General features: G+C 44.3%; 1 protein-coding gene across 6 annotated transcripts in view; it reads right to left on the bottom strand.

The window, feature by feature from the left end:
- Positions 1-20,406, bottom strand: part of ANKRD17 (ankyrin repeat domain 17) — a 70,536-nt gene extending 50,130 nt beyond the window's left edge. For 2 of the 6 annotated variants that reach the window (XM_085057709.1, XM_085057710.1), the window contains exon 1: positions 19,668-20,401. In XM_085057709.1, coding sequence (XP_084913835.1) covers positions 19,668-20,027 — 360 coding nt within the window. In that variant the 5' untranslated portion in view covers positions 20,028-20,401. Of the gene's footprint in view, positions 1-3,363; positions 3,463-19,667 lie in introns of those variants that run through there. The other 4 variants (XM_085057713.1, XM_085057714.1, XM_085057715.1 and 1 more) reach the window with 3 other exon arrangements.
- Positions 20,407-20,647: the final 241 nt, after the last annotated feature.

The raw sequence follows: 20,647 nt of genomic DNA, 5'->3' as shown, positions 1-20,647 counted from the left end.
ACATAAAAGCACTTAGTAAGGACATAAAGTAACCGCCACATGTGGACCTGCACCAGACTCCAGCATCTCCCTAAAGCCAAGCACAAACGAGCTTTCAAAGTACGTGAAGGTCAGAGCACGTGGCTGCTGCTCTTGAAAAGTCTCAAATCAACACAGGGAATACAAATTTACACCTCCACTGTCATAAGCTTCCTAAGTGGATTTCTGAGCTAACGAGCCTGAGTTCAGTGCACAACACAGACTACATCCCCCTCTGCCAGGACAGAACTTGCCTCCTATTTTCCCACCCAGTAAAATGCTTCTCTTAACTAATTCAAGCATCAAAAACACAACTACAAGTTTACACCTACTTTGAATACCATACTAAGGTCTCCTGTACCATAATTTCTCTTTCACTGGCACACACAAGCCAAAACCTGAAAGCTTAAACCAACAAAAAAAAGCCTTGTGTCAGTAAAGTCACATGAACAAACAAAAATGGTCAAGATACAGGAGCAAAAGAACCAAGAGAACTGAAGCTAACTGCAGATTAACCCCACAGTGCTGAAATTTTATTCACCAGTATTCCCACACAAAGCTTTCAATGCCAGATTGAAGTGACAGAGCCAAGACAACGCTCATCTTCAGCTGAAAGTAGCAAAGCCAGCTCCAGTTCTGCACCAAGTGCACCTCCTTTGAAGGTGGCCTAAGCACAGGGCAGCCAGGACGCTGTGTGAAATCCTCTGGGCTGACAGCCATGTCTGCCTCCAGCTGCATTAAATTTGCTGAAGACTTATTTTTGTTTTATCACTCAGAAGTGATTTTGGCCCCAGAAGCACCCCTTGCAGTAAAGACCTCTAACACCATCTGAACCTCAGTCTCTTTGGTAACTCAACACAATTAGCACACTACAGAAAACACCTTCTTGTTTTAAGTTATAACCAGCTTAGGGGGAAAATATTCTTGAAGATTTCATGAAGAGGCAAGGTCTGATCACTTCAAATTTAACTAAATACTAAGCAGTACTAAGTATGTTCAAAACAACAGAGATGACAGATCCTGCTGCCCAAGCAAGAGCAGTTCTCTCCATCTTCACACTGCTGCCTTTGAATGAGCACCAGAAACTGCTCCATGGGAGAAAAAAACCCTGAAATGGGAAAATAAGACACACACAGTAAACAGACTGTTCAAAGTTACAAGAGAAACAAGTTTGGAAGGAACTATAAATTGTACTTCTGGACATGTCCTGGAACGCATGACAATTGCGTTGCTTCTGGTGATGTGCTAAGAAATCATGAATAGATTCCACTGCTACCAGAGTCTATGAAAGAGTCATTAACTGACTCAGGCACAGTTCACACACATCTAAAGCCAGACAAGCCATGCTTGATTCCTGAGGATGTTTTACCTGGGTCCAGCCGGTGCTGAGAACAGGAAGTAAACATTTAACAAAATTATCGAAAAAAAAGCCACCACATCACACTGAGAAGCAAAATGTAATTGCTCAGTTCACACAACTCGAAAATTTTGTTATGCTACCAAAATTAACTTCCCAACTGCCCTTCTAAACTGGACTACTAATAAGCACCACGTACCTTATTAATTTGACATACTACATACTATGAAGCTGCATATAGCAACTGTAGTTAAAATGAAGAACAAAAAAAAAGGAAAACTTTCAGTATGCAATGAGGCAAGTGAAGTACTGAAAGTTTTGTTTGATGGTACGAAGCCCAGCTCACTATTGCTCTTCCTACCTCCCCACACAAACCCAGCCACAAACACAGACACTGGTGAAAATGCCTTGCTCATACATCTGTGCCAGTTTATTTAGCACAAAGTGAACAGCTGAGTTAATATTCTGCATGTAATTACATTGAACAGTTTCAAAGTCCACACGCAAGTTAATACCAAGTATTCCTATTGATCAAAAATTTTAGGGCAACCTAAGTGTGGCTACTGTGGGAAAAAGCCAACAGGACAAGCATCAGTGGAAGCACTGTTTTGTCAGAATTCTGAGAGGAGCTAGTAAGGTTGCAGCTTCTTGTCACAATAAAAAATGCATGCAAATATTTTGACAAGTCATCTGGCAATGAAATCATGTTTTCGCTTGCAAAACCTGAAAAACCACAGGAACAAGAAAAAGGTATTTCACGGAATCATAAAATGGTTTGGAAGGGACCTTAAAGCTCATCTCGTTCCACTCTCCTGCCATGGCATGGGCACCTTTCACTATCCCAGGTTGCTCCAAGTCCTGTCCAACCTGGCCTTGGACACTTTCGGGGATGGGGCAGCCACAGCTTCTCTGGGCAACCTGTGCCAGGGAACATTTCTTCAAACACTTACAGCAAATATAACCTGTAATAGAGACCCGTTTCACTCTATGATTTATAGGCTGGCCTCTCCATTTGGCTGAAAGGGCACTTCCAGCTTACCCTCACAGGAAGGGACAATGTCACTTATTTCACAATAAATTACTGCTGCAGAAGGAGATCTACTTCTGTAGAGGAAGCCAGAACAGGCTACATTTAAACAACTGGAAATGCAGTAAGAGAAATTACATACTGCAACAAATGTGCCTCTCTGCTCTGCTGAGACCTCACCTCGAGCCTCACCTCCAGCACTTGGGTCCCCAGCACAGGAAGGACATGGAACTGTTGGAGCAGGTCCAGAGGAGGCCACCAAGGTGATCTGAGGGATGGAGCCCCTTTGCTATGAAGAAAGGCTGAGAGAATTGGGGTTGTTCAGATTGGAAAAGAAAAGGCTTTGGGGTGACCCAATTGAGGCCTTCCAGCACCTGAAGGGAACTTACAGGAAACAGGAGGAGAGACTACTTAAACAAGTGTGTAGTGACAGGTCAAGGGGAAATGGGTTCAAATTAACTGAGAGTAGATTTAGATATGAAGAAAAAAATTATTCCCTGTGAGGGTGCTGAGGCACTGGCACAGGGTGCCCAGAGAAGCTGTGGCTGCCCCATCCCTGGAAGTGTCCAAGGCCAGATTGGACGGGGCTTGGAGCAGCCTGGGACAGTAGAAGGTGTCCCTGTCCACAGCACAGGGCTGGAATGAGATGATCCTCAGGGTCCCTTGCAAAGCAAGCCATTCTGTGATCCCATGATTCTATGGAACGGAAACACTGGCACAAATAAAGATTAAGAGAGAGAGAGTTACGGCAGGCAGTGGCTGCAATCGCCGGTAACGTGACCGCAATGTCACCCCGGGGCTGTGTCCCGGACCCCTGCCCGGGGGGAGGGCAGTGCCGCTGCCCGGCCCCGCTCGCCCGGGCCCACCGAGCGCCGCAGCCCCAACGGCCGGGGCATCGCGGGGAGCCGGCCCCGAGGCCCCCGCCATCCCCCGGCCCCCTTTGTTCGTGCCCCGGCCGTACCTCCAGGATGTCCTCCAGCACGTACGCCTCCATCGCGGCCGCCCGCGCCCCGCCTCACCGCGCCGCCGCCATGCCCCGCCGCCCCCTCCCTCACGGCCGGGCCCCCCCCGCCGCCGGCACGGGAACAGGAAATGGACCGTTCCACCCCGTGCGCGCCCGGCGCCTACCACCCGCGTGCGGGGGGGGCTGCGCGCCGAGCCGCGCCGCTCTCCAACGCCCAGCCCGCGCCCCTCCGCCTGCACCTCGGCGCTGAAAATAAATAAGAATAAACGTAAAAAACCTGAGCGGAAACAGCTCGTTTTAACGCGTCCCACGGATCATTTTTCCTCATTCCCCGCCGTGAACTCGCAGAAACCGCAGCCCTCAGATTAGGCAGATCCGTGCCATGCCACATTTGTTTCTGTGCTGTGACCTGTCTTCCCATTACACCAGAACCTCCCTGAGCCTCTTTCAAATGCTGCTCCATCAACGGCCCTCATCCTTTCCCCCTCCACCCAGCTCCAGGGGGGCAGGAATTCCACCAAGAGGCTACCACACCAATACAAAAAGGTCCTGACCGCATGGAGAGAGGTCTCCACAATGTAGCTTGGAGAACCATCATCATCATCTAGGCACCAAGATGAGGATCCACTTCTTACCTACACGCTTCTCTGCTTTGCCCAAAACACCAAGTGGACCAAAATATGATATTCTACATATTCCTTCAACCCTTGGTACCAATTCTGCACTCAGCAGGTCAAAATCATTGAGCAATCATATCTGCAGCTCTCAAAACAACTCATTTTCCAGTTCAAAACATGCAGCATAATAACTCTTGTCAACCCCACAAAAATCTTCTCTCTCATGATGTTGTTTTAGCAGAGCACAAAGGAGTCTAATGGCCAAAAGAATTAAATTTACATTTTGACTTGAAGAAATGCTCATAGGAGTCACTTGGTTTAATCAATGCTATCTTTTCCCAAAACATACTCTAATTGTTAAAAACATTCACTTAACAGCAAGAATATTCTTACCTGGATTTAGGAAACTGGCCAGACGGGTTAATAACATCACAAAGAGAAATTCTAGTTGATAAAGCTACATTCTGCCATTTAAAAATGTTATTTAACCACCAAAAATGGGAATTACATCCTACTCTATCACACAGTCCCTTATCTTACACAAACTCAACACCTGCCCATACTATTTTTCCACTTTAGGGAACACCCCAGATTTTACACTGCTTTACAAGAACTAATTCAAGAACCACAGAACAATATTCCATGGTTCCTCTGGAGTCATGTTTTTAGGGCAGCATTTCTAACATCCCCAGCAGCCCCTTGCAACTGCTCCTGTGTACATGAAATCCAGCAATAACACACAAACATTAGCCCAAGCACAAAGCTGTCCCTGACAGCTTGAAGGATTTCTTTGTATATATATATAAAAAGAAAAAAGAAAAACCAACCACCACCTCCCACGTAACACTCATGTCTCAAAAGACAAGTTATTCAGTCTTTTGAGCCTCAGAAAGAATTAACAGATACCTTATATCACACACACACACAAAAAACCCCAAAAAACCAACCAACCAAAAAAAACCCCAAAACCAAACCAAACCAAACAAAAAAACTCCAAACAAACAAAACCAGAAAAAACCAACCCCTCCCCTCCAAAAAAACCAAAAACCAAAATTTAAAAAAAAAAACCAAAAAAGCAACCACACCTTAAAACACTCAACTTAGCACTGACTAGAGATACTTCACACATGACACCACTGAAAACATTTTCAAATGGAAAGACAACACTACACAGGAATAAAAGCATTGTCTGCTCCACACAGGGCAAGCTGAACGGCCTCATCTTCTCCAGCTCTACAAAACAAGCACAAGGTTTTCAGGAGAAGGAACAGCATCACCTCCAGAGTTGGACCATTTCCCACCCCACTTGGGTGGAAACTTGGGAAACTACAGAGTCCTGTCTGCAACAGCACCACTTCATTTACAAAATCCTAAGCCAAATAGTAATTCAGAGCTTCCCTTACATCATGAGAGACGCGAGGACTTGGGTTCTACATGTGAGCCATGAGGGCAGTGAAGAACCTTCCTGGCACTTCAGGCAGTCACCCTCAACATTTGTTTGAGGGCAGCAAACAAAACACTTCTCATTTCATGCTCAAAACCTCAATAACCTCAATTCCCAATCCCTCCTCCTCTCCCTTGGCCCACCTTAATACGCAGCTCTCTGGTGCTGGCTTAGAAAGCAGCATTGGTTTGCCAAATGATATCTCATACTTTCTTTTCATACTTCAAAAATATTTGTAGTATGGAATACCGAATTCCAAAAAGCCCATCCCCAACTCTTTATGTTTTACTGAAGATCTCACAGTAGTGCAAAGTAAAGGCTTTAACACATACTTCCACTCTGTTCCTGAAAAATAAAGAAAGAAATAAAATAGAACTTTCTAAGGGAAAATAAAAAAATATTTAGACCCTTGTGATTGATTTTGTTCATATTTCTACTGTGTGATTTTGGGTTTTACACACAGGTCAGAAAATATATCTTCAACTCTGCACAGGTAAACACAAACCCACTTCTTCCTTGCTTTCAAGTCCAGCTCTAGGAATTACTTGAACCGTTTGATTAGAAAAGATAAAACACATTATCTCTTCAAAACATCTCAGCTCCTACTTGAAAGCTAACGATCTTTATTTAATTTTATGCTGAAGGGCATGATCCACTCAGTGCCCTCATTTATTACCATCCACCGCTAGAAATCAGCCTTTTCTCCTGATCAAGAGGTACCCTAAAACCATGGAGCTGTCTGAGCCATGTTCATCCATCATGTCCCTTACACTCTGTGAACCTAAAACACAAAAACCCTTTCTGTTCCCCACACAGAAGGTGGGAGAGAGAGAACATCTGAAGCGCAGCTTGAGGAGACACTCTTAAAAAGGGGGAACAAAGTCCTATTTCAAGCCACATGAAGCATGTTAAACCAAGGGAAATCCTGAGAGTGTTCTGGGAAAAGCAAAGCTAGGGATGGGTACAAATCAAGGCTGGTTTAGTCTGCACTGTGTTCCCCACACAGCACTGGTAACTACGTGGAAATGACCAAAGGGAGAATAAAAACCTCCACAAGAACACAGTTGTTCATGCAGAGCAGAGCTGTACACGCTCAAGAGCTCGCAGACAGTTTTTAAGAAGATTTTTCATTCCAACCTTCCAGTACCATGCAAGCCACCACGAATTTTGAACTGGCATCACGTCACCCTGAAGCACAAGCATTTCAACCATTGATCCGAGACAGATTCTGGCACCCAGAAATGTGAGCATTGAACAATTGATCAGACAATTCCCACTCTTATATCACAAAAGCACATTGTTATCTATTTACAGCTGATCGAGCAGTACTGGTCACCAACTGTCCCAAAGCATATAAACACACTTTTTTTGTGTGTTTCAGAGCCACAGAGCACAGTGTCAAGGTTGGGTTGTTTAAACCGTGTCCCATGCAGCTACTAACACCTTATTCAGCAAAATCATGAGGTGCATTAATTACTAAAAAAAACAAATAATTCTGAGAAGAAAAAAAGGAGAGCTGAAAATAGGCCTTCAGTACAGAACAAATTATCACTCACTTATTTATACCCTTTAGCAAGCTTTCCCAAGTATTTCCCTTTACAGAAGTAGGTAGACAAATAGAATCCAGAAGTTCCTGAGACAGTTAAGAGAAAAAAACAGAGTGAATTTACAGCCCAAATTTTGTGACATTCTGATTATCTGATAAAATGTAGAGTGCCAAGAGGCAAAAACCCCACCACTGTCATATGGACTATCTTGAAAATTGAGGTACCTATCACAATAAAAAATCCAAACAAGATACACTTACAAAACACAAGATGTGCATTTTGCATTAATTAGAAATACCCTTGAAATCAGAAAACTCAGTTAATTCACAAAGGGAAAAATCCCATCATTAAAACGTTCAAATGACCAAGTTTCCTCTTCTAACATGAAACAAAAAACCATGACAGGATACAGGAGCAGTTGTTGATATCCAAGAAAAACACTCGATGGTGCAAGGAATATCCAGATAGATTGTTCAAAGGCTGCTTCAAACTTGTGTTGGGCCCAATTCTTCCTTTTCTAGAGTGATGATACTCCAAGCTATGTTCATTTTGCTGGACTGAGCCCAGTTCTTCTTATCTGCTCTTAGAATAAAAACAGTTTTTCAAACCCCTTTACAACTACGTCAGAACTGAATGTTTCCCCAAACAGACACCACCCCTAAGGGTACTCACTGCTCCAGATAAGTGCACTAGGATTTATCAGCCTTCATTAGGAACTACAGCCCCAGCTGTGCCTATCACTTGCAGCTCTCCATCATATCAGTATAACCACTAAGACACCAAAAATGCTCTTCTCTGCTACTTCTTGTATCATCTTTTCTTTCTTAAATACAAAAATCGTGTTATAGCCCAAAAGCATAATCTCTGCTTTGTGGCAGTTTGCATCAGGCACCACTTGGTGCAATTTTTAAAGTCTCTTCGTTCTATGTCAATACAAAACAAAATGAGCTTTAAACCTACTGTTTCAAGTTCTCCCTCCAGAGAGATTCATCCAACTCCTTCTTCTAGTTCCTTGGTGGTTACATAAAAACAATTGAGTCCAAACCCAAACCTCAAGCAGCGCCCTGAAGTCACGACCCCCATCTATTTTTTCTATTTTCACATTGTATATTGGTTTCCTTTTCTTCACTTTTTGCAGCAATCACAGCTCTGTAGTTGTCAGCCTGACTGAATTTCCAACATCCTTCAGGCAGGTGCTTTAGTGAATTTCGAATAAAAGAAGCCTACTTTCTTCCTTTCATTTTCATTATTGGGGTGGGGATGTGCAGGGATGATAGGTTTTAACCTGATAAATACTGAAGACATACTTGTATTCTGGTTTTTTTTATTCACTTAGCCTTATAATTCAATGTCTCTCTCTGAGCATTTCAGACATTCTTGCTGAAAGCTGTGGTGGAGCTTTCACGTGAGTTTTACAGTCACAAGATGATCCTTGCTGCCCATTCTCATTATCACACCCCCCTTGATTCAGCTCCGTTACCTCCCACAGACAAGGAAACTTTGATAACAAAGCCACATATTTTTCTTCTCTAACAACCATGTAACAACTTTTTTTGACCATCCAAGATGATTTCCCACTCAAAAACTAATTTTTCTGCCAAGACAGATCTTTCATTTCTCTCAAGCCTATTCTTCCCCTGGCCTAGGGCAGTAGCAAGGCATTCCAGACCCTTCTGACACATTCAGTGTTTTCTGTTCATTTACTCATTTTGGTAAAGAGACAAAGCTGGAAAGGATGAAATTCTGTTCCTTATGGTGTCCTTGAGATCTAGGTTTTCCACAGCTCCAGGGAAACTAGGATCTTGAAAAGGTCTGACTTAACTACCTTTGAAAGCATCACAATTAACACATCCTGAGGTTTTTTATGCCAATTTAAAAGACTCCATAACACTAAAAAGGTTTCAAGACTGAGTGTTGACAAGAGACTCAGATGGTTATGACCTGTCTGATGGAGTTACTTCCCCAATTCCCTCCATGAAATGCTCCTCAGATCTGTTCTTCCTGAACAGAAGCACTACACTACCCAAGTTGACTTGGCAGCTTGCATGAGCTGTCAGGATGTGGTGGGATCAGGGAATATAAAGACTCCATGCCCAGAGAAGCATTCTCAAAGAGGTGGAGACATCCTCCCAGTAATAGCTGGGGAATTAGGAATTTCAGCATTCCACCTGCATTACCATTTCATAGACAATTTCTCATTCAAGGGTCAATAGAAAAGGTGATTAATTTCACAACTGAATTAAGAGTTAGCACCATCATGCCACGACGTTAAGAGAAATATAAGGATTCACCAACAGATCATACAAGCTCAGCCCAAAAGCACCCTCTTTATAGCACTTTTCCCATGAACCTGAAGACAGGGAATGTCAAAAACTCTGTCTGGAGTGAGACTGCAACACTCCTGTCAAGAGTCATGAGCTAATCATCTTCACTTTATCAGCAGCCTCTTATTCTTACACCATCCATCTCCAGACAGAAGCTAGATGCACAATATAAAAACATCTCTGAATTGGGTCTTTTTCTCTGCCTAAATGCATCTGACACCTGAGCAGAGTTTCACAGGCCAGTAAGCAAGCAGTATCCTGGCACAGGGAGAGACAAACCCTGCTCATCAGCCAGGAGCCTTCTGCCCTGGTCAGTGCTCATCAGCCCTATTCGTTTGGATTCCAACTCCCTAAGGCAAACCTAAGCATGGAAAAAGGAGGAAAGAAAGCATCTTTACTCATCCACAGCACTGCCCTGAAGATGAACTGAACTAGAACATCATTAAAAAGCCACCATGTGAAGATAGCTCCTGTGATTTTGCTAAGGAGGAACTGCCCAATGCAAATCCAAATGTACCTGACAAAAGGTGAAAAAGGGAGACAAAATTATATGAGCATTTTAAAAGGGTTTTTCATCAGAGGTGTAAGATTACTGGCACACATTTTTGTCTAAGGGGAGCTTTCTATAAGAGAGCTTCCTTTGAACACACTAAAGAACTCTGGCCTTGGGATAAACACAAGTGAAATGAGGTACACGTTCAGAAAAGACAATTTGGGCCATAGAAAATCCTTCTTAAAATGAATGAACATATATTCCTTTCTCATTCCACATGTGAAATACTGGTGACAGAAAAGCCATGTGTAATGAGGCAGCATGTACAGTCCAAAAACATTTATAGTAATGTCTCTCAAATCTCAAGGCAGGTACTAATCTAAGATATCTCCACATTAGCACATGAAAACTTGAGTGCAAGTTCTTTTAAGTGCAGACATGTCCCCTGCTGAGAGTTAGGAAACCTTCTAACCAGGAAAAGCCACTTCTTAGGACAAAGTCTCCTCGTTTTCAAGTAGCCCTGTCCATCATTTACTTCTATGCATAAATTCTAATTGAGTGAATATTATATCAAGTATTTTCACATCAAATTCTAATCCAGGATCTGCTGGATCAGGATGTCCCTGTCTTCCTTTTCCTGGCTGTGAACCAGATGGTTCTTCCAACAGCTCTATATTCAGCTCAGATAGGCTGTTCATAGTGAATTTGGACTTGGTTAATACCAGATTTTGAAACCTATTCCAAAAGCAGGAACCATAACAATGTACTTTATGTTTCTTTCTTTTATAAAACTCTCCATAATCAGAGTTACTCAGCATCTTCAAATTCACAGACTAAAATGGCTGGAAAATCTACTCCATTCATTGACAGCAATATCAAGCCTGGAATTTAACAGAGCAAGCTGTTAGATGAGGCTGAAGAGGGAAAAATACATCAGCTGAATTAAAAAATGAGATACTACTGTAATCTCTATTTTCTTTTAATATGTTTGTTCATTTCCTTTTTCATCTGAGGTTACCTGGAAGACCAAGACAGACTGGGGACCACACAGCACATCTCCCAGCATTTACTACCAGTGTAGCTGGACCAGCTGCCAGATGGAAACACTTCTAGCTGAACACTGGAGTTCACTATCTCCTGTTCCCCATGTCTTCTTTGTTGGGCCTTCAGAAATAAAATCACAGGTTCAGCTGATCTCAGATTACCAGAAGATACAACATTTAACTCACAAACATTTGCCCTTAATTCAAGATGTGCTCGCAGTAAGAGCCTGATTTTAGCCCAAGACTAACCCTAAAGGCTTTCAAGAGTCCAAACCAAAAAAAAACTTAAACCCTCATCAACAGCATGGCTAAACTCCTCACTGCCTTAGCAGGCGAGCTGAGGTCCCCTGCCAACCCAACACACAGGCACCCCCATCCCATAGCAGGACCTCTTCCCCTCCACCACATTTAAATTACATCATACACACAGAGCCTGAAGGAATTATTTTACTCTGACCAAGTTTAATTATTTTATTCTGACCAAGTTTAATAAATGCTTTGGAAGTTGACAAAAACATTTTAAAAAAACTGTCTTCTGGACTTGGTGCACAGTACTTTTGTTACGAAATCAATTGCTTGAGTTATTTATATTAATAAGTATTCCAATGTTTTATGGAAAGCCTGCATACTCTGTAATAGTCAATTCTGGATGACAATGAAAGCCACCATTGAAGACATCTGCCTTTCTTGAAAACATTTTGGCAATTTTTTTCTAATGTAAATTTTTTTTTAAATGAAGTTCATTGAGAGTTCTAGCAGTAACCTTACTTCAAGTCTAATTCACTCAAGGAAGTGCTTATTGGGTGTCACTACTTCACACACTTCTTCAAAACCATTATTATAATATATATATAATTTAAAAATTATTATTATTATTGTACAATTTTTGAAGGCCTAACTGAGGTTTTGGCCATGCTCTGACCTAACTAAGCAGTGCTGGGACACGACAGCCCACAACTGTTCCAAAGCACAGGAGGAATTAGCATCCATATCAACTTTCATAACAAACTTGGCACAGCTGTTCCACCAGTGCTCAGCTACAGAGGGCACAGAAGGAGAGACTCCCCCCTCTTAGCAGAGGTAAGCTGTTAAGTCAACACCATCACCCTGTGCCATTCCCTATCCTAAGTATTTTTGCAGAACCCAGCTGTGGTGCAGGACTAGCACGCTTCTAAAGCCCACCTCAACTTCAAGACACTAGTAAATTTTCTCAGCTCGAAGACACAAGTGCATTTAGAGAGTGATTTTACACATAACTGTAGACTTTTCCCCCTCATGCAAGCTCCAGAAAAGCCCTTTTCTGAGGTTTAGCACAGAAAGTTGGCCACTATATTTATCCTTGAGGAGCTCCTTGATCAAGCTGATTCTCCACAAAAATACCAGCGTGCTGTTATGCCAACTTTCACTTCTGTTAGTCACAGAGATGGACAGAAGGCATATGTTCATCCATGGAGCAGCCTGTTACATTCAAAGTGCTTTTTTTCTTTAAGCTAGCTTAGTTTTTTTGTGTTATGATTAGGATCATAATTGTGCTCTGTGACTTTTTTAGTCAGTCTCCAAAGTGACTCCTTTGCTGCACTACACTAAATGACACAGAAGTGATGGTGATAAACCAAAATGCTACAGTATTTTAATAAAATCCTGCTTAATTCCTCTCTTTTTCCCTATCCTTAATATGCTGCTTTCAAGAACTTCAACAAATACCAGAGACAAAAGTCAGTGCTGATTTTATCTGAAGAAGCTCTAAGTTTTTAAGCTACACACAAAAAAAGAATTCTGTGTGTTTTATCTGTTCCAGGCACCTCCAAAGAGAAGATCCAGAGGAAGTGTCAAGTGGACCAGTGTGCCCTTGAAGACAAAAATTCTCACTGATCAGCACCATTCTTACCAATCGGAGCCCTCAGAAACAATGCAAGTGTTTTCTACGACAGGTATTTAAATTAACTATCCCACCAAAAGAGGCAGTGCTCATCCTGCTCCCTGCCTGAGTTCCTGCTCTTCGCTGTGTCAGCACAAGTGCTTGTGCTTGACAAACTGGATCCAGGAACTGATCAACTGGAAACGTGTTTTTTCTGTTGCTGAGGTTTTTTTTCAACGAGATCATTTCCCAAGTGGCTGGGAGGAGCACTGAATGCCTTTTTTTTTTTTTTTTCTCTTCCTTCCTCCAAGCCCAACTCCCCCAGCTGTAGAGGGATTAGTACCCACGCTGATGCAGGGGCTGAACAGCACTGAGCACTCAAGGAAAAAAAACTAAGGCACATCATGACTTGAAAATTTCAACTTCATTAAAGCATTGTTCCTCATTCTGTGGAGGAGAACAATTCGCACCTGCAGAACAGCTTCAAGAGGAAAATTCCACTGGCAAAGCATTTCAGGACAAGACTGAACAGAAGGCAAGAATACCTGAAGTTTGGAAATGAGAAAGCTCCAGGACAGGAAAATATGTGAGTCACCTGCCAGACAGAGATGCACAAGGGAGCTCCAGCTTCTCCTTAAAGTGTTTAGGATTTTTCTTGTGTGTGGGAAGAACTGGGAGGTACAGCTGGGAGAATAAGAACGACCTTCCTCCTCTTATCTCTGAATCACTCCCTGCCCGAGAGGGGGGTTTCAGATACTCCCTGTTTGCTGGGGTTGTAATCCCCAAAACTGCTCCTGAACAGCTGAACAGATGTACAGACTTAGAAACAACCATTTGTTGTTCATCAGCGCAAGGGGAAGCAAACCTGACATCAAATACGAGGCAACCCCCTTAGCAGCAGTTTGAACTTGTGTTACTGTGTGCAAGATGTCTTCAATGTTAACCAAAAAAATAAAGAATCTAGGCACCTTTTGATTGTTTCAAGTTGAACTTAAGGAGAATGGAAGCCAAAACCCCAGACTGATATTCTAAATATCAATATTTCACCATGTTTCTTAATACTCTTAATATATCTTTCTAGCTCTGTTTTCTACCTCTGAGCAGCTGCCTATTTAGACATGTTATCTACACTTGATGATTAATACCACATAAACTATTGGGGTGGGGGAGGGAAAAACATAAAATCAAGGTTCACTTCAGCTCATTTCCTAGAATACACTGTTATACTCCTGGAATTCGAGGACGCAGGTAAAATACAGAAGAGGAGTAACTCCTGTACATCAAACACCTGTAATTTGAATTTGTCAAAAACTGCTTTGGGTAACACCAACAAAATGGTCCTAATGACAACATCCAGCCTAAAAGAAAATAGTGCAAGCACAAACAAGGATGTGTTTAAGACGTGCTTGGCTTTGTGGCTGATTTTTAGCCTGGTGTAGGACTATTATATTACCTCATGTGAAAACAAGGTGACACAACAGTTAAGTAACACCTCCACGTGGCTTTAGCTCTTCAAAGTCATGAGCTCAGGATGGTGTATGGGGGATAACCTGGCTGAAAAACATCTGGAATACTGAGATAACCTCTCCCAGTACCAATTAACACAAAGCACTGCTTAGTGGAAACAGAGAGGAAATGCTGCCCTTCATTGGTCAACAATGTTTTTTTCTCCAGAATTCCTGTGGACATAGTACAATGACTGGTTGGAGGTCACCAGAATTCCCACACTAACACCAAGACATACTGATGTTCACTGGTAAAGGAAACTTCACATTAAGGGAGACTTTTTCCCTAAACACACATGCCAGCTAAATCACCTTACCCAAACCGTTTGCCAGCATTTATCCTTCCTTACCAATGGTTTTCTTTCTCAACAGATCAAAAGTTACAGACATGACAAAAGAAGTCCCATACAGGTGGAGGAGCTCTACAGACACAACACATATTCAGGATGTCATTTCAATTGAGTCACCTACAAAGCCAAACTATCAAGACACCAGAAGCACAGCGTTTCAGAAAAAAACCACACCATGTCTACCAAGGCAGCCATGGATTCTGCTCCGATGGTCTAAAAACACTAATAGCAAATTTAGGCAATTTTTATTTAACACCAAGGGCTGTTCCCTTTACCCCCAAAACAAAGGCTTCTTACTTATCTTGGATCTGCAGCATTGATTTTTCAACTCCTAAATCCAATTGCACATCAGCTATATCCTAAATAAGCACCAACAGTTTTGCCTTTAAAACACAGATAGAGGAAAAAAAACAAACACACATAATCCCATTTGCCTTCAACCTTGACAGATGAGGAAATTCTCTCAGCTAAATCTCTTCCAGAGACCATTCTCTTTACAGAACTGAATTACTGGCTTAAAATGTGGGGTTGTTTGACTCCAGCCTGCACATAGGAATTATGTTTATAAGGACATTTCCTGAAGAAATATCTGAGGAAGTAAACAAATTCACACAGTGCTGACAATATTGAACTCCACCTTCTGCAGTGGTCACTTTATGCTGGGGGTTTCTTTTTCAACCCAGGTATTCACTGATTACTTTAATTAAATAAAGCACACAAAAAATATAGTAATATTTAAGAATTCTTTAAAAAAATATGCATTAGGTCTTACCAAACTGATTTTGTTGGAACCTAGTCTAGGAACAGTAAGGAAAGGATGTTAAACAATTATGGCTAACACTTCCTGGGGTCAACTACAGCAGATTTCAGTACTGTGAAACCTGCTTGTGGGATTCCCCTCCCAACAGCCCAGGGATCAGGCACGAGATTTCAGGGATTTTTGAGAACCATCCTAAGGTATTTCTCTAAGGGAAGAAACGGGCAAAACACAACTGAAATAAACAGAAAAAAAAAAAAAAAAAGCATTACAACGTAACCAATGCAGCAGAATCAGAGACTGAGCTGCACCTCGGGACGTCACACACTCACAAGGACAGGGCCCAATTAGTTGCATGTTCAGTCAGTCTGTGAGGACCAAGGACATGAAAGCAATGGCAGCAAACTGAACGCATCACACAGTGGTCAAGCCAGACATACTGGCCCTGCAGAATCCAAAGGTCTTGTTCCAGGATTCTGATGAAGACTGTTAGGGTTAAAAAAGAAAAAGTCTTATAAAATAAATTCTGTGTTTCAAATCAGCTCATTTGAACACTTAAGCTCTTCAAGTCTTTTCCAATTTAAGTATTACAACTATGTGCCTGTGATGCTCTTGAAACCACACCAAGAAGCCCAAATTCTCAGATTAACACCTTAAATCTGAATCCAAGGAATTCAGAGTAGTTTCTTCTGCATGAAGAAATTTTAGAGGACTGGTGGTGTTTTATTGTTCTACTTACTTCATCTTACTAGCTCAGTTCAATTACTAATTCAATTGCAGCTGAAAAAACAAAAATGAACTTTTACTTAGGCACAAGTGAAGCCAAGAATACTTAAAAAACAGCCAAAACTTCTGAAAAAGCATCCTTTGCATAGGGCAGTGCTTTCAGGTATAGTTAACTGAGGATTATATTCTGGAAAGCGAATTTGCACAACATGTAAGAATCCAGTAACAGGAAGAAAAGGAAGAAGGTACAGTAATAAACACACACAAATCCAAGATGGATCTACACCTTGGATCATCACAAGATTCATGGACAAACTGTAATGTACAACCTCTTAGGATGGATATAAAGGGCAATTATAAATTTCACTGCTGGTAGCAAATATCCTCCAAGTTCAAAGACTTGAAATAAACTTGTAAACAATTTCTATTACACAACTGAACCTTTCAGTGTTAAATAAGAGAAGCCCTAATGCACTCTGGACATCAGGTTTCTAAGCAGCAACTTGCTATGGGGACCTGCTCATTTCTTACACTATATCACTATGAATTGAAGAACTGAACAAAATCTGCACGGACAAGAACACTTTCAAGGAACCTGCAAGCTGGCCTCCCCTGCTATGTAACTCCTACTGTCATTTTTCTCATACCTTAAGATTCCTCTTCCTGTGTACTGAGAAAAGTTGCCTTTTTTTATTGACTGTTTTTTTAGGGGAAAGGCAATTTGCCATTTACAGACAACACTGAATTCCACTACCTAAAATATTGGGGTTTTGCAGTAATGTGCTGCAATTTCAAAAACCAGCCTTAGAGGTTGCCATGAACAGTGTCACAGGAGCTCATTAAGTTGTTGGCAAGAAATTTCCATTAAACTTCTCCCAAAGCTCTCCACAGTGCCTGTGTTTCCACATTGAGATCTGATGGAGTTTAGACACAGAGATGAAAACCTCTGATTACAACTCCTTATTCCATTCCATCAGCTCAGCAACTAAGCCAAACAATGTCTTTCTACTCCTGGGGTTTCTGTGACTTAGGATGTGCCACGTTTCCCTTTAGAACTCCTTGCACTTGTTGCTATTGTACTCCTGAATTTTAGAAGCTGTCTCATTAGCAGTCAAATCTAGAAGCACTTTGCTTCAGAGATTAGAGAAGTCTTAATGTATTAAGCATGGGACGGGCAAAAAATAGCCTAAGACAAACTGTCTTAAGTTTACAGAGATAATGAAGGGAATGGTTGGGAGGGAACACCAGCTTCTGCAGCATTCCCACAGTAGTTTCCATTTACAGCAAAACCAGAAACTTACATTTCTTTGTGTTTTTCATTTTATGTGCCTTCCAGACTGCCCGTGGTCAGAAGACCACAATCCAACTGCAGAGCTTGGCACAACTCAAGAAAATCTGAAGGGCACAACTCAAGAAAATCTGAAATAAAAAGTTTAACCCCCAAACAACTAAAAACCCCTTTGTTTCTACAGTGTGATTTTTTTTTAAGCTTCTAAAAGCCAAAACTAACCATCTGGTTGCTTTCAGACAAGGAAACCTCCCTTTCACTAAGCACACTCAAAACAAATTTCGTTCCCAGGAGCTGCTGGGAACAACTTTCAAGTTGAATACTCTGCTCCATTTATCAGGCCATCCTCATGTTCACATTCCTAGAAACTGTAATTTTAGCTGTGCATATTCTACAGGCTGCATCATTTTATCCTGAAGTCACTAGGAGAAAGAGTAGAACAGATTTTTGCAAGCAACTTCCATGATCAAGAGCAATTATAAACGAAGCAGGTCACATATATTTTGTTGTGACGCCTTGAACTTCATCATCTCAGTATTATTCACTTGCTTACTTAGCCCTGCTTAATATTTAATCCCAGACCACCCAGCCTAGGAAAGCCTTCACTTAGTATAAGATGAAGCCATCAGGGAAGCTTCCAGATGTACAAACTGCCTTCACAAATTCCCTGTATCAGTATCTATAGCATATGTCACACTTTCCAAAAAAAGTGAAGTATTCTGCTGCTGCCTCATAGTTAATGATCACTGGATTTTTTTTTCTCTCTGCAGGTCTCAAAGCATGTCAAATAGGTGCCTATGGCTCTGTAAGGCACAGCATGCAGGCAAAGGCTCACCTCATCCAGGGATTTCCCCTACAGCTACCTGTACTCCTCAGCTGTCTCTGCCCCTCTTGTCCTGCCACACACACGATTCCATCTGCAAGCTCCCAGTATAAGGAGCCATTTGGAAGATGGAGCGCTAAATAAAACCTGCCTGTGACTTCTCCAGCAGGTCTCACTGGATACAAATTCTGTTGACTGTTTCCACCACAAGCAACTGATCTCAGTGCTTGTCAACCCATACATCAAAGTCACTCAGGGCCCTCCATCCCTTCACCACACATCACCAGAGCAAAACTCAAAGGCATTCGCTCAACAGAGTCTGGACAGCACAGTTCTGCAGCAAACCAGTTATCCTACAAATCTTACACCACAAAAACTTCTACCCACACAATGATACTGACTTTCCTAAAATTCAACACCACAGGAACAAAATGCCCAGCGTACCGACTTGTTGAGACGTGCTCACTGTATGCAATTTATCTTAAACAGTTGGATAAAATGCTTCTTATGTCAACTTCAGCGGGAATAAAATGCAGAGCGCTGCTTAACCGTGGAAAAACCTATGACCATCCTAGCCCAGCCCTTCCTTGAACCTATCAGACTCTTCCTTCCTGCCCAATTTCTAACAGAACTATAGATATGTCACTTGAAAGCCAAACTGCTTAGAAACCAAGTTCAAAGAAAAGCTAAAGAACTTCAAGTGGACTTTTTTGCGGACACTACTAATGAAAAAAAAAAGCAGAAGTGAATGTTCAGCTGGGGAGGTTACAGAATTAAAACCATTCAGCAAAGTAACCCTGTGTGACTACATATGCAAATAAGGGGCTCCCAGCCTTACTGGCCTTTTCCAACAATACCTACCTGAAAAACCCAATACCGGATAAAATCGAGTTATTAATGCTTCCTTGGGCTTGTTTCTGCATTGCACGGAAGCAGAGTGGCTGTCAGGTTCGGAGAAAGTGTCACACAGCAGTTCAACACCCTGGGCTCTCTGGCAGCCTTTGCCTGGCTGCACCTTCACCTGCTTTACCTGCACACTCTCTCCTATTCCCACCGCTGGGCGCGCCAACACCTTTCCAGCCACGCAGCCAGCCCTCCGGCCTATCTGCGGAGCCTCACGCCGGGCTTGCCAGCAGCATTGCCACCGCTCGACTCTCCCTCTCCCGGCTCCCATATGCACAGCGATATAGCACATGGCACACGGCACGGCGGCAGAGAGCACCTGCAGCGGCTCCTGGGCCTTTCCCCTCGGGATAAAGCCACACCAGGGATGAAGGCGGCCGCTGGTTGAGGTTCCCAGGGAGCCTCCGACCCCTGGGGCAAAGCGGGGGGCGCTGGCCCCGCGCCTCGGCGAGCAGTGGGGAGCGGCGGCCGCTCGCGGAGGCCGGGATCGGCCGTGCCCCCGCCACGAGGTGCTGCCCCTTCCCGGCTCTGCCGCAGGGCCGAGGGCGGGGGGAGCCGCGAGCAGGCTGGAATTATGAAACCGGATCAGCAGGGAAACCCCCGGGGCCTCCCCCGCGCCGTACCTCGGAGACCTCCTCTTCCTCCTCCTCCTCCTCCTCGTCTTCCTCCTCCTCCTCCTCCTCCTCGTCGCTGCCGTTGTTGCTGCTCTCGCTGCCGCCGCCGCCGCTCTCGCTGCTGCTGGCCGGCCGAGCCGCCCGCCCGCCGCGCTTCGCCTTGCCCGGCACCGCCTTCTTCTTCAGCAGGAGGTCGCACACCCGCACCAGCCCCGCCGCCCCGGGCCCGCACGGCGATGGGGGCGCGGCGGGGCCGCTCGGCCCCTCCGGGGGACCGGGCCCTGCCGTGGCACTGCCGGCCTCGCCGCCGCCGCCCTCACCGCCTCCCTCCTCCGTCACCACTACCGCCGCGCCGACCGCCTTCTCCATGGCCGGAGAGGAAGGAAAAGGAGGAGGAGGAGGAGAAGAAGGAGGAGGAGGAGGAGGAAAAAGAGGAGGAGGCGCCCGCGGCCGCCGCTGCCTCGGTCACCTCTAGCGCCGGCGCCGCAGCCGCGCCAACTCTCGCGATACTTCCTGCGGGCGCCGCTCGCGCCGCTCTCGCTCCCCTGGCGCCGCGCGCGCTCTCGCTCTCCCCTCACGCCGCCCGCTCGCGCTCCTCTCGCGGCCCTTCCCCGTTCCCGGCAATGGCACCGCGCCGCCGGCGGCGAGACACCCCCTTGCCCCGCTTCCTTCCCTTCCTTCCTTCCTTCCGCCCGCGCCGCCGCCTCGGTCACCGCCCCGGCGCCGGAACCGCCGCGCGCGTCATCACCCTCAGCCTTCAGCCCGCTCCGCCTCGGTAAGGGCAACGGGTACTCCGGCCGAGCCTCCCTCGGGAGCCTTCCCCCGGGAGCCTTCTCCCGAGAGCCTCTCCCCGAGAGCCTTTCCCGAGAGCCTCCCGCGGGCCCGGCGGTGCCGAGTTACCCGGTGAGCGCCCGGCGGGCCCTGCGGTGTGCGGGGCAGCGCTGCGCCCGGAGCGTGAGGGAGCGCGCCGAGGGCGGGAAACCCGTGAG

This window comes from Lichenostomus cassidix, chromosome 4, assembly GCF_008360975.1.
Source record: "Lichenostomus cassidix isolate B80296 chromosome 4, HeHo_3.0, whole genome shotgun sequence".
Taxonomy (NCBI): domain Eukaryota; kingdom Metazoa; phylum Chordata; class Aves; order Passeriformes; family Meliphagidae; genus Lichenostomus; species Lichenostomus cassidix.
Note: the sequence above shows the minus strand (reverse complement) of the source record. Positions and strands in the feature narration are given on the sequence as shown.